At 41.4% G+C, this 13,508-nt stretch overlaps 1 protein-coding gene across 1 annotated transcript in view; it reads right to left on the reverse strand.

Annotated features, from left to right (window-relative positions):
- Positions 1-13,508, reverse strand: part of wu:fb13g09 (ATP-binding cassette sub-family C member 5) — a 52,882-nt gene continuing 39,374 nt past the window's right edge. The window contains exons 23-29 of the mRNA XM_064964531.1: positions 12,219-12,308; positions 11,252-11,444; positions 10,817-10,976; positions 5,092-5,170; positions 4,673-4,786; positions 4,034-4,198; positions 1-1,382 (exon numbers count right to left, since the gene is read on the reverse strand). Of these exons, the coding sequence (XP_064820603.1) occupies positions 1,278-1,382; positions 4,034-4,198; positions 4,673-4,786; positions 5,092-5,170; positions 10,817-10,976; positions 11,252-11,444; positions 12,219-12,308 (906 nt within the window). The 3' untranslated portion in view covers positions 1-1,277. The remainder of the gene's footprint in view (positions 1,383-4,033; positions 4,199-4,672; positions 4,787-5,091; positions 5,171-10,816; positions 10,977-11,251; positions 11,445-12,218; positions 12,309-13,508) is intronic.

The following is a 13,508-nucleotide window of genomic DNA, read 5'->3' on the forward strand; positions in this document are numbered from 1 at the left end:
TTTCAAGTATGAAAACATTTTTATTGGTAAAGCATTTCTAAGACAAAAAAATCTTAACATTTAATAATAAAAAAATATAGCAAAATTACAATCTCAAGTCTTTTACAAGGCCATCTTTACGGTTCATCTAACAACCTATTGTTTTTTGCACACAATGTCTGCTCGGTGTATTATTTTTTAAGGCATCTAGATGTTTACAATCCAAAACGTCATCCAAAAACACTGATTTGCAGACATTGTCTGTGGTTGTTTAGAACAAAAGAAATACTCAAAATACTCAGTACCTTTCATTACTCTGTTTTGCTGTCCTTCAAACTCATGAATATAACTGTGCTTTATTACTACACAACAGAATGATTACGCATTGATAAAAACAACATTCCTGCCATATAACCCTGCAACAATACAAGAGACTATGCAGATACAGTTCCCACATACCAGCATATGATTCACCTAGAACAGAACATAATGCAACACAAATGCAATTCCAAAAAGCATAGGCTACAACATTACTACACAACGAATGACATAACTGTCGAGGCACATATACACAGCATCTGTTAGGATTCACTGAAATGATTACCATATAATTATCTGCCTTATTAGAACTAGACATATTACCAGTCAATATATTCCTGACCTTGCTCATGTGGAATGGCTACTTTGGTATATCAATGTGATTCTTTGGAAGTCTCAGTTGCCCAGTGATTTGACTGATGAATGTGCTGGCTGTATTGATTGCAAATATCATAATATAAAATCCATTCCCCCAACTAGCATTGAGGCTTATACAAGTGATCGGTTCCTTTAGAATTCTATCAGTGAAATATATAGATCATTTTACGGTCTCTTCCACGTCTCACTGATGGAGACGGTGAAAGGAAGCAACATTCAGTGTTATCAGACGCTTCAGTGTTTCATCATGGAATATAAAGTGCCATTGTAGAGTCATTGCTCTTGATTTGCATATTCTCCTTTCGCCTCTGAGAAATGATCTCTTTCCACACAGCAGTAAAGGTCAGCAGGTACGATACTCCCAACTCTCAATAGATCCACATCTTTGATGCGTCTTTTGGAACATTGTCATCATTGGTTTTTGAAATCAACAGACATCACTAGATTTAGCAGCGTTGGTAAGAACATCTGTTAATGCCTTCTAAAATAACATCTGACTCGCTCCATGGCAGGATGGTATAATCTTCAAAGTTTGTGCAAGTCATGTCCTCTGCTGTATTGCCTCGTTTTATAAGCGCTAATTTGTACCCATTCGACTCGGTTCACTGCTCTGTGTCACTGAGCTTGCCGTTAGATGCCTCGATCATGGCACGGAATCTGGAGTTGTCATCTGCCAGCAGGGCAGCAGGGGTGTCGAACTCCAAAATCTGGAATGAAGAAAATAAACAAGTTCTGACCAACAAGTATTTTGTAAGTTGCTAGCTAGCATTAAACTTCTTATAAAAAACAATCATAATCACTAGTTAACTACACATGGTTGATGATATTACTAGATATTATCTAGCATGTCCTGCGTTGTATATAATCTGACGGAGCATACAAGTATCTGACTGAGCGGTGGTAGGCAGAAGCAGGCGTGTAAACATTCATTCAAGCAGCACTTTATTGCGTTTTGCCAGCAGCTCTTCGTTGTGCGTCAAGCATTGCACTGTTTATGACTTCAAGCCTATCAACTCCCAAGATGAGGCTTGTGTAACCGAAGTGAAATGGCTAGCTAGTTAGCGCGCGCTAATTGTCGATGTGTTCCTGGTTCGAGCCCAGGGAGGAGCGAGGAGAGGGACGGAAGCTATACTGTTACACTGGCAATACTATAGTGCCTATAAGAACATCCAATAGTCAAAGGTTAATGAAATACAAATGGTATGGAGAGAAATAGTCCTATAATTCCTATAATAACTACAACCTAAAACTTCTTACCTGGGAATATTGAAGACTCATGTTAAAAGGAACAACCAGCTTTCATATGTTCTCATGTTCTGAGCAAGGAACTGAAACGTTAGCTTTCTTACATGGCACATATTTTACATGGAACATATTGCACTTTTACTTTCTTCTCCAACACTTTGTTTTTGCATTATTTAAACCAAATTGAACATGTTTCATTATTTACTTGAGGCTAAATTGATTTTATTGCTGTATTATATTAAGTTAAAATAAGTGTTCATTCAGTATTGTTGTAATTGTCATTATTACAAATAAATAAATACAAAATAAATAAAAATATCTGCCGATTAATCGGTATTGGCGTTTATGGTCCTCCAATAATCGGTATCGGCATTGAAAAAACCCATAATCGGTCGACCTCTAGTCTGATGAAACACTGAACCAGGTTTTCCTCTAGGATTTTGCCTACGCTTAGCTCCATTCCATTCCTTTTTATCCTGAAACTCCCCAGTCCTTAACGATTACAAGAATACTCATAACATGATCCAGCCACCATTATAATTTAAAATATGAAGAATGGTACTCAGTAATGTGTTGCATTTGATTTGCCCCAAACATAACTTTGTATTAAGGACAAAAAGTTAATTTCTTTGCCACATGGTTCTGCAGTATTACTTTAGTGCCTTGTTGCAAACAGGATGCATGTTTTAGAATATTTTTATTCCGTAAAGGCTTCCTTCTTTTCACTCTGTCAATTATGTTAGTATTGTGGAGTAACTACAATGTTGTTGATCCATCCAGTTCTCTCATATCACAGCCATCTAACTGTTTTAAAGTGACTATTTGCCTCATGGTGAAATCCCTGAGCGGTTTCCTTCTTCTCCGGCAACTGAGTTAAGAAGGACGCCTGTGTCTTTGTAGTGACTGGGTGTATTGATGCACCATCCAAAGTGTTATGAATAACGTCACCATGCTCAAAGGGATATTCAATGTCTGCTTTTTACATTTTTACCCATCTACCAATAGATGCCCTTCTTTGTGAGGCATTGAAAATCCTTCCTGGTCTTTGTGGCTGAATCTGTCTTTGTAATTCACTTCTCAACTGAGGGACCTTACAGATAGTTGTATGTGTGGGGTACAGATATAAGGTAATCAATAAAAAAAATCTAGTTAACCACTATTATTGCACACAGCGTGAGCCCTTGCAACTTATTATGCAACTTGTTTTGTGTGTTTTTTTAATTTAAATTTTACCCCTTTTTCTCCCCAATTTTGTGGTATCCAATTGTTGTAGTAGCTACTATCTTGTCTCATCGCTACAACTCCCGTACGGGCTCGGGAGAGACAAAGGTTGAAAGTCATGCGTCCTCCGATACACAACCCAGCCAGCCGTACTGCTTCTTAACACAGTGCGCATCCAAACCGGAAGCCAGCCGCACCAATGTGTCGGAGGGTACACTGTGCACCTGGCAACCTTGGTTCGCGCGCACTGTGCCTGGCCCGCCACAGGAGTCGCTGGTGCGCGATGAGACAAGGACATCCCTACCGACCAAGCCCTCCCTAACCCGGACGACGCTGCAGTACAGCGCCCTAAACCACTGCGCCACTCGGGAGGCCATTATGCAACTTGTTAAGCACATTTCTACTCCTGAACTTATTTAGGTTGGCCATAACAAAGGGGTTGAATACTTATTGACTTAAGACATTTCAGCTTTTCATTTTTAATTAATTCCACTTTGACATTATGGAGTATTGTGTGTAGGCCAGTGGGGGAAAATATCAAATCCATTTTAAATTCAGGCTGTAACACAACAAAATGTGGAAAAAGTGAGAGGTGTGAATACTTTCTGAAGGAAATGTATATATTTTTACACTATACTACAAACCCAGAATTAAAAGACGTCAAATGTGTTTCATTAGCCACTGGTATGATTCAATAGATACAAATGGTTACAAGTCCCTCTCAAATAAACACAAGAGCTAAGAGCTGCAGAACATAGAAGAAATAGAATGATATGGCAGCATCTCAAATGGCACCCTATTCCCAAAAGGCCCTGGTCAAAAGCAGTGCACTACATAGGGAATAGGGTGCCATTAAGATGCATTCTATATGTCTATGGTGCAGAAGACCCACCTGTCCCTGGTCCAACACCATGACCCTGTTACAGCTCATCACAGTGTTGAGGCGATGGGCGATGATCAACGTGGTGCAGCTGCTGAATGACTCGCGGATGGTCTCCTGAATCAGCCGGTCTGTCTCTGTGTCGATGGCTGCAGTCGCCTCATCCAACAGCAAGATCTGGCAACCAAACACATGTCACATTTAAGCAAACTTTGCAGAGGTTCAATCACAAAGGTTGGTAGAATAAAGAAGTAACAATATAGAAACAACATTGAATATGGATGTGTATATTACAATCTTAAGGAGTGCTATAACTATGTAGGACTAGTCCCTAAACGTCTTTTGTCGTCATCTTCAGTTGATTGAATTTCCAACTGCATTGTATAGAATCAGAGTGACATTACAACACAAGCCATGTGGTGGCAATGTTACGCCTTGGAGAAGCTGCTGCCTTCTGCCCACCTTATGTGACTACCTCAATATTGGGATGTGAGGCACAAAAGCTTTCCTCTGTGGTAACAGAAAAGAGAAAATCAATCTAACTGCCCTTGTCCTGTGTGTGCTATGGAGAGAAAGAGACGTGATGCAACGCTAGAGTGTGTGTGTGTGCGCAAGTGCATGTGTGATGTGTCTGTGTTTGTGTGTGTTTACCTTGCTGTGTCTCAGCAGTGCTCTTGCCACACACAGTAGTTGTCTCTCTCCCACTGAGAAATTCTCTCCATTCTCTGTCACCTCGGACTGGAGGGAGTGGGGCAGTTGGCTGATCTGAACATGATGAGAGACGAAATGGAGTCAAAACACAAGCCACATATCGTTTTCAACTGTTAAAAAATCTCTAGTGGGGAACTTTAATCTTACACAGGTCTAGGATTTGTTATCAATTACTGTCAGCGCTAGTAACACTATCAGAAGGTGTACAAGGCAATGAATACATAGTATGATGTCAACACATAAGGACTACTTGACGTTTGTATACAGACAGACATTATCAATATATTTGGGGTTAAACTGACATAGCAATGCATTGCTTACTCTATTTATGTCAACATGTACCATCTATCCCTACTTACAATCTCCTTTATATGGGACCGCTCAAGTGCATCCCAGATCTGGGGATCTGAGTATTGATTCCATGGGTCCAGATTGGACCTATTTGATGAGGAAAAATAAGAATAAAGAATCAATCTCCATAATTGTAAACAAGCCTAGATAACAGTACAAAAAGAGTCCGGTGAAGTTGCCCGTGGGGTCAGTTTGACATATACCCCACTAATGGTTAAAGGGATACTTTGGGTAAGTAGGACATTTCCCGAAATTCCAGAGTCAGACAAACTCATGTCATGGATACCATTTGTAAGTCTCTGTGTGTAGTTTGAAGGAAGTTGACGGTAGCATATTGTTAGCTTAGCGCAATTGCTGGAAGTCTATAAGTATCTACTACTCAGCTCCTCTCAAAAGCATGGAAATTAACCTAACTATTCAAAGGCTGGATGGTTAGCACTTTGTACTCAAAGTATTCATTACAAGTATATATGAAATTATAATGTTTTTATTATAGTTATTTCTGGAACTATTTTCTCCGGACTACGCATTTCATTCATCGACAGTGGGCACAAGCATTGGCTGTGTGCAAGTGTAAACACAGCAGGCCAGCTGAGACAGCGGCAGTTTGAACGAGGTTGCTAGATAGATAAAGTAACCGAAGTGTGAGAAGATAAACCTCACAAAAGAAAAAGAGTACATCAGACTGCCAATGCTTGTCCAGAGCAAATATTTTTACCTCGCAGCCGTGACTGTAAAGTTTGCCACTCAACCTCCAGCAGTGTCAACAATGTTAAAGGCATAAAACAATGCTAACCTCCCATGTTATTGTAATGGTGAGAGGTTAGCATGTCTTGGGGGTATGATATGTGTGTCAAACTTTCTCAGTCATCATTATTCACGATTCATTCTGGACTATGCGTAATCATGGTAGCATCCACATTAATGTAGAAGTGTTTAGAAACATATCCTATTCTTATTTACAATAAAAGTGACTCTAAAATGACAACAGGTTATTTACCATTCATTTCCATTTGGCACAAAATAATCAGAAACTCAACCAAAACAAAACAGCAAATGGAACCAACGAATTTAAAGAAATATGGGACCAAACACTAAACTATTGACTACTTTTATACAGATAAGTGAATTTGTCCCAATACTTTTGGTCCCCTAAAATGGGGGACAAAAAAAGTGCTGTAATTTCTAAAAACGGTCCACCCGACATGAATGAAAATACACTCAAATTAAAGCTGACCGTGTATAATTTAAAATCCAAAGTGCTGGAGTACAGAGCCAAAACAACAAAAACATGGTCACCGTCCCAATACTTTGAGCTCACTGTATACTTTTGGAAAGTTGAAGGCTTCCAAAGTTTTGAATAGAAAAAGGTCATTCAAGATGGTTGAAAGCCTTTTCAGCATCAGACATGATTGATAAATCTATATCTTGTTTTTTTAGCGTATTGTATTGAACTGAAACATGTTATTGCATTTGTTTGTAAGGGTCTATTTTTTTATGAACCTTGTTTGATTGAGTTGCCATGAATATAACGTTAGCAAGCTAGATAACACTCCGACCAAGGATCTCCGAAAGTTAATGGTTTGCTCTGATTTTTTTATAACTAGGGGACTATGAGAGGATGGAACTGACAAGCCATAAGATGAGACATTTCCTGAAGGATACAGCGGTCCAATCAGTGGCCATTCTACGCACATCAGGACAAAGTGGAATGGGGGTAAGTGTGATGCGATCTTACATTATCTGATTGATTGAATAGTAGCTAGCTGCTCTCATGATAAAATGTGATAGCCCATCCACAAGAAAGGTGACAGGCCTGTCCATTACATCTGTGATGCCCTCCGTTCAAAGCCAAAGAAAACCAGAGTACAACAAAATTATGTGTTCTCCTTTTTTCATTATTCAACATTGAGTGGTGCCAATATTTGAGTCTTTATTCAACTTGATTCAAGTACTTTCCAACTAATTATACATTTTCCACATGCTTGAGAAACAAATAGATTGACTTGCCTTTATAGTGTCAGCTATATAATGCATGACATCATGCCACTAAATCAGAACATCTATTATGGCCTTCTTCAGGTGTATATTTGTATATCTTTTGTATATTTCAAATGATTTTCCCCATTTCCTGTTCCCTTTATTGCTCACTCTGGTTTAGATAGAAGACATGCCTGCTGTGGACAGTCCACAAGGAACGGACTCCATGTTTGCTGGAGTAACATCACATTCAGAACCAGAATAGAGGACACGCCTCAATTTTTGCTGGCAAGTACTCAAAATATGCAATCAATGTTTACACTTCAGCACTTGTTTAGTCATATTAGGATGGTAATGCAATCATTGACGTGTCCAGACACATCTATTCTAACAAATGGACAGGTAGCCTAACTGCCCTCCAGAATAGTTTTGCTGACTTGGGTAAAGTGGAGGGTTTCTTTGAATGGCGCTCCCTTTCAAGTGTGCTCAGAGGCACCCTTTCTGAAGTGTGGGAAGCTGACTATATCCACGACACTAATCTGATCAACTGCATCCAGAAGTGTCACACATGTTCTTTCTGTATGTATGGAAACATCCTTGTGTTTACATTGTATTCACTGGTTTATCAGCTCCTCTTTTCTCATTTCAGACACTCCAAGATTCAACTTGTCCACCCAAAATAATCAAAATAGTGGATTGCCCGGCCAATATGTCAGCCTACCACACAAAGATTCTGGAATGACCTGATGGAGCGCGTCCTGAAGAGATGGACAAATACTGGAAGTCCAAATCCAACATAGCCCCATCCCAAATCCAACATAGCCCCATCCCAAATCCAACATAGCCCCATCCCAAATCCAACATAGCCCCATCCCAAATCCAACATAGCCCCATCCCAAATCCAACATAGCCCCATCCCAAATCCAACATAGCCCCATCCCAAATCCAACATAGCCCCATCCCAAATCCAACATAGCCCCATCCCAAATCCAACATAGCCCCATCCCAAAACCAACATAGCCCCATCCCAAAACCCAACAAGGAGGATGTCATTATTGCTTTATGATGATCCACATTAGCTTTTGCTAAAGCAGCAGCTATTCTTCTTGGGGTCCACACAAAAACATAAAACATGACAAGTAACAAAACAGTGATATACTGATAGACAAAGACAGTCACTCACGTCAAGATCATTGCGGGACACACATCAAGATTCAAGGACACTTGGGGGCTATTCTGACACCCCCAACTCATCTGGTATCTATGGAACAACTACCTACATTAATACAAACTACTACAAAATACAAACACTCTGACCATTATCACACTGCATCTGTAGCATAATAAAATGATTCACTGTAGACTACCACTGGACATAACAGCACCCCCATACCATTCACTGTAGACTACCACTGGACATACCAGCACCCCCATACCATTCACTGTAGACTACCACTGGACATTACAGTGAATGGTATGGGAGTGCTGTTGACTACCACTGGACATAACAGCACCCCCATACTATTCACTGTAGACTACTACATAACAGCACCCCCATGCCATTCACTGTAGACTACCACTGGACATAACAGCACCCCCATACCATTCACTGTAGACTACTACATAACAGCACCCCCATGCCATTCACTGTAGACTACCACTGGACATAACAGCACCCCCATACCATTCACTGTAGACTACCACTGGACATAACAGCACCCCCATACCATTCACTGTAGACTACCACTGGACATAACAGCACCCCCATACCATTCACTGTAGACTACCACTGGACATAACAGCACCCCCATACCATTCACTGTAGACTACCACTGGACATAACAGCACCCCCATACCATTCACTGTAGACTACCACTGGACATAACAGCACCCCCATACCATTCACTGTAGACTACTACATAACAGCACCCCCATACCATTCACTGTAGACTACCACTGGACATAACAGCACCCCCATACCATTCACTGTAGACTACTACATAACAGCAACCCCATACCATTCACTGTAGACTACCACTGGACATAACAGCACCCCCATACCATTCACTGTAGACTACTACATAACAGCACCCCCATACCATTCACTGTAGACTACTACATAACAGCACCCCCATACCATTCACTGTAGACTACCACTGGACATAACAGCACCCCCATACCATTCACTGTAGACTACCACTGGACATAACAGCACTGCCATACCATTCACTGTAGACTACCACTGGACATAACAGCACTGCCATACCATTCACTGTAGACTACTACATAACAGCACCCCCATACCATTCACTGTAGACTACTACATAACAGCACCCCCATACCATTCACTGTAGACTACTACATAACAGCACCCCCATACCATTCACTGTAGACTACTACATAACAGCACCCCCATACCATTCACTGTAGACTACCACTGGACATAACAGCACCCCCATACCATTCACTGTAGACTACCACTGGACATAACAGCACTGCCATACCATTCACTGTAGACTACCACTGGACATAACAGCACTGCCATACCATTCACTGTAGACTACTACATAACAGCACCCCCATACCATTCACTGTAGACTACTACATAACAGCACCCCCATACCATTCACTGTAGACTACTACATAACACCACCCCCATACTTACTTTGTACTGTCTATTTTATTGTATATTTGACCTTTAATTGATGTGCATTGTTTGAATGTGTTTTAAAATACATAATTGTCTTTGCCTCTTCATGGATTGTCATGTCATTACATAGGTATACGCTGTTTTGTTGCTTCTACCAATTTACCTTAAGTATTCAAATGTTACTGACACATAGATCTGACTGCTATATTTCATAATACAAATAAGATGTTGTAGCATACTGTATTGAATCACTTCTAGCAGATAGAACCAGTACCACCTATTTTATTCCTAAGGGGATTTATTTCAATGATTTGACACAATTGGTTATGGCAATGTCTGGCTGTGAAGCTGAATGCAAAACTCTTCTGTTCCCTTGTGCCAGTCTCTCTCCCATCAGTGCCCACTCAAACACCAGTCGATATGCAACCAGCCTGTATAATAATCTAATAATAATAATTTGATTTGATCAGAGTGCAATTATGAAACAAAAGTTACCGATAGATTATCTTTATATTTTGTTACTGTGTGGTGGGGACAAGCAAGAATAATGTCACTTACTCGATAGACAGCTGTCCATTCGGTCCAGCAGGTAGGGGCTGTTTCTTACAGTTTCATTTTGGGATATGGAAGAATGTCTCCATAACTCCAGGATTGATAAGCGCAGAAAATTCCTCAGGGTTTGTTACAGTCTCTGTGTGCGTTGCTTTCTTTGCCATAGATATCAAGCCCCCCCAGTCCGTAAATTAGGAAGTTGATAGAATCTCATTTCATAAAATATAGATTACTATGTATACCTTTGTTAGACTATAAATTACCAAACACATAGCTTTGTAGTAGTTAGGTCTATTTCCCTGCTTTTGAGAGGAGCTGGCTAGTAGATATCCATAGATCTCCAGAAATTGTGCTAAGCTAACGATATGCTACCTTCAACTTCCTTCAAAATGCACACAGAGACATAAAATGGTATCCATGAGTTTGTCTGACTCTGGGTAAGTAGGAAATTACCCAATACCCAAAGGATCCCTTAAAGGTTAGGATTGGGGAGGGGAAGCTGATCTTACATCTGTACCTAGGGGAATCTTAGGTAAATCATTAATACATACCTGATAGTGCCAATGAAGAGAACGGGCTCCTGGGGAATGACTGACAGCTTGCTTCTCAGGTCTTCCAATCCGATCTGTGCAATGTTGATGTCGTCGATGATGATGGAGCCCCCAGTCAGCTCCACCAGTCTGAAGAGAGCTACGCCCAGTGAGGACTTCCCTAGATAGATAGAAACGGGGGGTTGTGAGTGAACTCCTATTAGTTCGGATAGATGATGACCACTTCTACATGTGAAGATTACAGTTCACTGGTTAATGATTACTTTTATTTTATGAGAATCTTTTTGAATGAGAATCATTAGCATCATTACCATCAATTCAACCCATTGTTACATTATTTCTTAGTAAATACCAGGTAAACACCAGCGGAAACAAAGATAATAAAATGAAACATTAACGATGTAAAATGATACCTGGAAATAAGGAGGGAAGTACCTGAGCCAGTGCGACCCACAATGCCGATGGTCTCCTCTGGCAGGATGTTAAAGGAAAGTTTCTTGAGCACCAGCGGCAGGTCGTCCCGGTAACACATCTCCACATCCTGGAAGGAGATCCGTCCCTTATCTGGCCAGCAGGGGGCAGGAGAGGAGGGTCCAGTGATCTGCCGCGGCGCCTCACCTTCTAAGGTCTGAGACAGAAAAAATAGATCCAATATGGAGTGCTAATCTCTGTATCTCTAATCCCATGAAGTAAAGACCTCTACCTCTCAATATAACTGTAATTTATAGATCTCTAAAATCTTGTTGGCACTTTTGAGAGAAAAAGTTGTTCCTCTGATATGGGGGTGTTTATGTTTTGATGGGTGTTGTGTGAAACAGGTCCTGTCATGTGCTGTGATGTGTGACGGGCCACACACTGGGTTCCATCTGCTTCCTGCTGGGCCTCTCAGAGACGGTGTGTGTCCCAAACGGCACACGACTCCCTATACTGTGGACTACTTTTAACCAAACCCTATGGGCCCCTGATCAAAAGTAGTGCACTACATAGGGAATAGGGTTAAATTTGGAATGTACACTGCGTCTGTCTGGAGCCTACCATGACCAACAGCTTTGTGTTATTGGGATTGGGTTATGTGTGTGTGCATCATGATTGTGTATGTGTGAGTATGTCAACCTTATCCAACAGCTTGTGTTATTGGGATATGGACCTGTGTAAGTGCGTGGGTGCACCCCGCGCAGGAATGTGGATTTAGAGTGTGTGTCTGCATGTGAGTATGCTGTGCCTGTATGTGTGTGTGTGTTGCTTCATCTGTGCCTGTGTCCTGCTGCGTTTAGTATATAAGCCTGTGTTTGTTTGTGTCACACCATGTGTGTACATTCGATTCGGCCACACATGGTTCAGCCAATCAGCAACCCTACCCCCGACTGTTGGCAGCACCCCTGGTGTCATTAGGCCTACCTACCTTTATGTAATGATTGATCCTCTCGACTGACGTGAAGCGAGCCTCAGTCTCTGACAGCAATCTCACGGTAAACTGAAACAGACCGGTCAGCTGGAGAAGAGAGAGTGCGAGAGAGACAGACACAGACAGAGAGACAGACAGACAGAGAGAGAGAAGTGATTAGTCAATGATTAACACCCTCACACCCTATTGCAATCAACCCAGGCTCACTTCAACACTAGTGTTGGTCACTGTGTGCGCTGATACCATTTGGATGAATGAGCAGCACAAACCATAAACCTTTACGACCCCTATAGACAGACATACAGTTGAAGTCGGAAGGTTACATACACTTAGATTGGAGTGATTAAATCTCGTTTTTCAACCACAAGTGTGGTTCATCCTTGGGAGCAATTTCCAAACGCCTGAAGGTACCAAGTTCATCTGTACAAACAATAGTACGCAAGTATAAACACCATGGGACCACGCAGCCGTCATACCGTTCAGGATGGAGACGCGTTCTGTCTCCTAGAGATTAACGTACTTTGGTGCGAAAAGTGCAAATCAGTCCCAGAACAACAGCAAAGGACCTTGTGAATATGCTGGAGGAAACGGGTACAAAAGTATCTATATCCACAGTAAAAATGAGTCCTAAATCAACATGACCTGAAAGGCCGCTCAGCAAGGAAGAAGCCACTGCTCCAAAACCGCCATAAAAAAATCCAGACTACGCTTTGCAACTGCACATGGGGACAAAGACCGTACTTTTTGGAGAAATGTCCTCTGGTCTAATGAAACAAAAATAGAACTGTTTGGCCGTAATGACCATCATTATGTTTGGAGGAAAAAGGGAAGGCTTGCAAGCCAAAGAACACCATCCCAACCGTAAAGCACGGGGGTGGCAGCGTCATGTTGTGGAAGTGCTGTGCTGCAGGAGGGACTGGTGCACTTCACAAAATCGATGGCATATTGAGGAAGGAAAATTATGTGGATATATTGAAGCTTCATCTCAAGACATGAGTCAGGAAGATAAAGTTTGGTCGCAAATGGGTCTTCCAAATGGACAATGACCCCAAGCATACTTCCAAAGTTGTGGCAAAATGGCTTAAGGACAACAAAGTCAAGGTATTAGAGTGGCATTCACAATGCCCTGGCCTCAATCCTATAGAACATTTGTGGGCAGAACTGAAAAAGCGTGTGCGAGCAAGGAGGCCCACAAACCTGTCTCAGTTACACCAGCTCTATCAGGAGGAATGGGCCAAAATTCACAACTTATTGTGGGAAGCTTGTGGAAGGCGACCCAAAACATTT

The sequence above is a fragment of the Oncorhynchus masou genome, unplaced genomic scaffold, assembly GCF_036934945.1.
Source record: "Oncorhynchus masou masou isolate Uvic2021 unplaced genomic scaffold, UVic_Omas_1.1 unplaced_scaffold_1___fragment_4___debris, whole genome shotgun sequence".
In the NCBI taxonomy this organism is placed as follows: domain Eukaryota; kingdom Metazoa; phylum Chordata; class Actinopteri; order Salmoniformes; family Salmonidae; genus Oncorhynchus; species Oncorhynchus masou.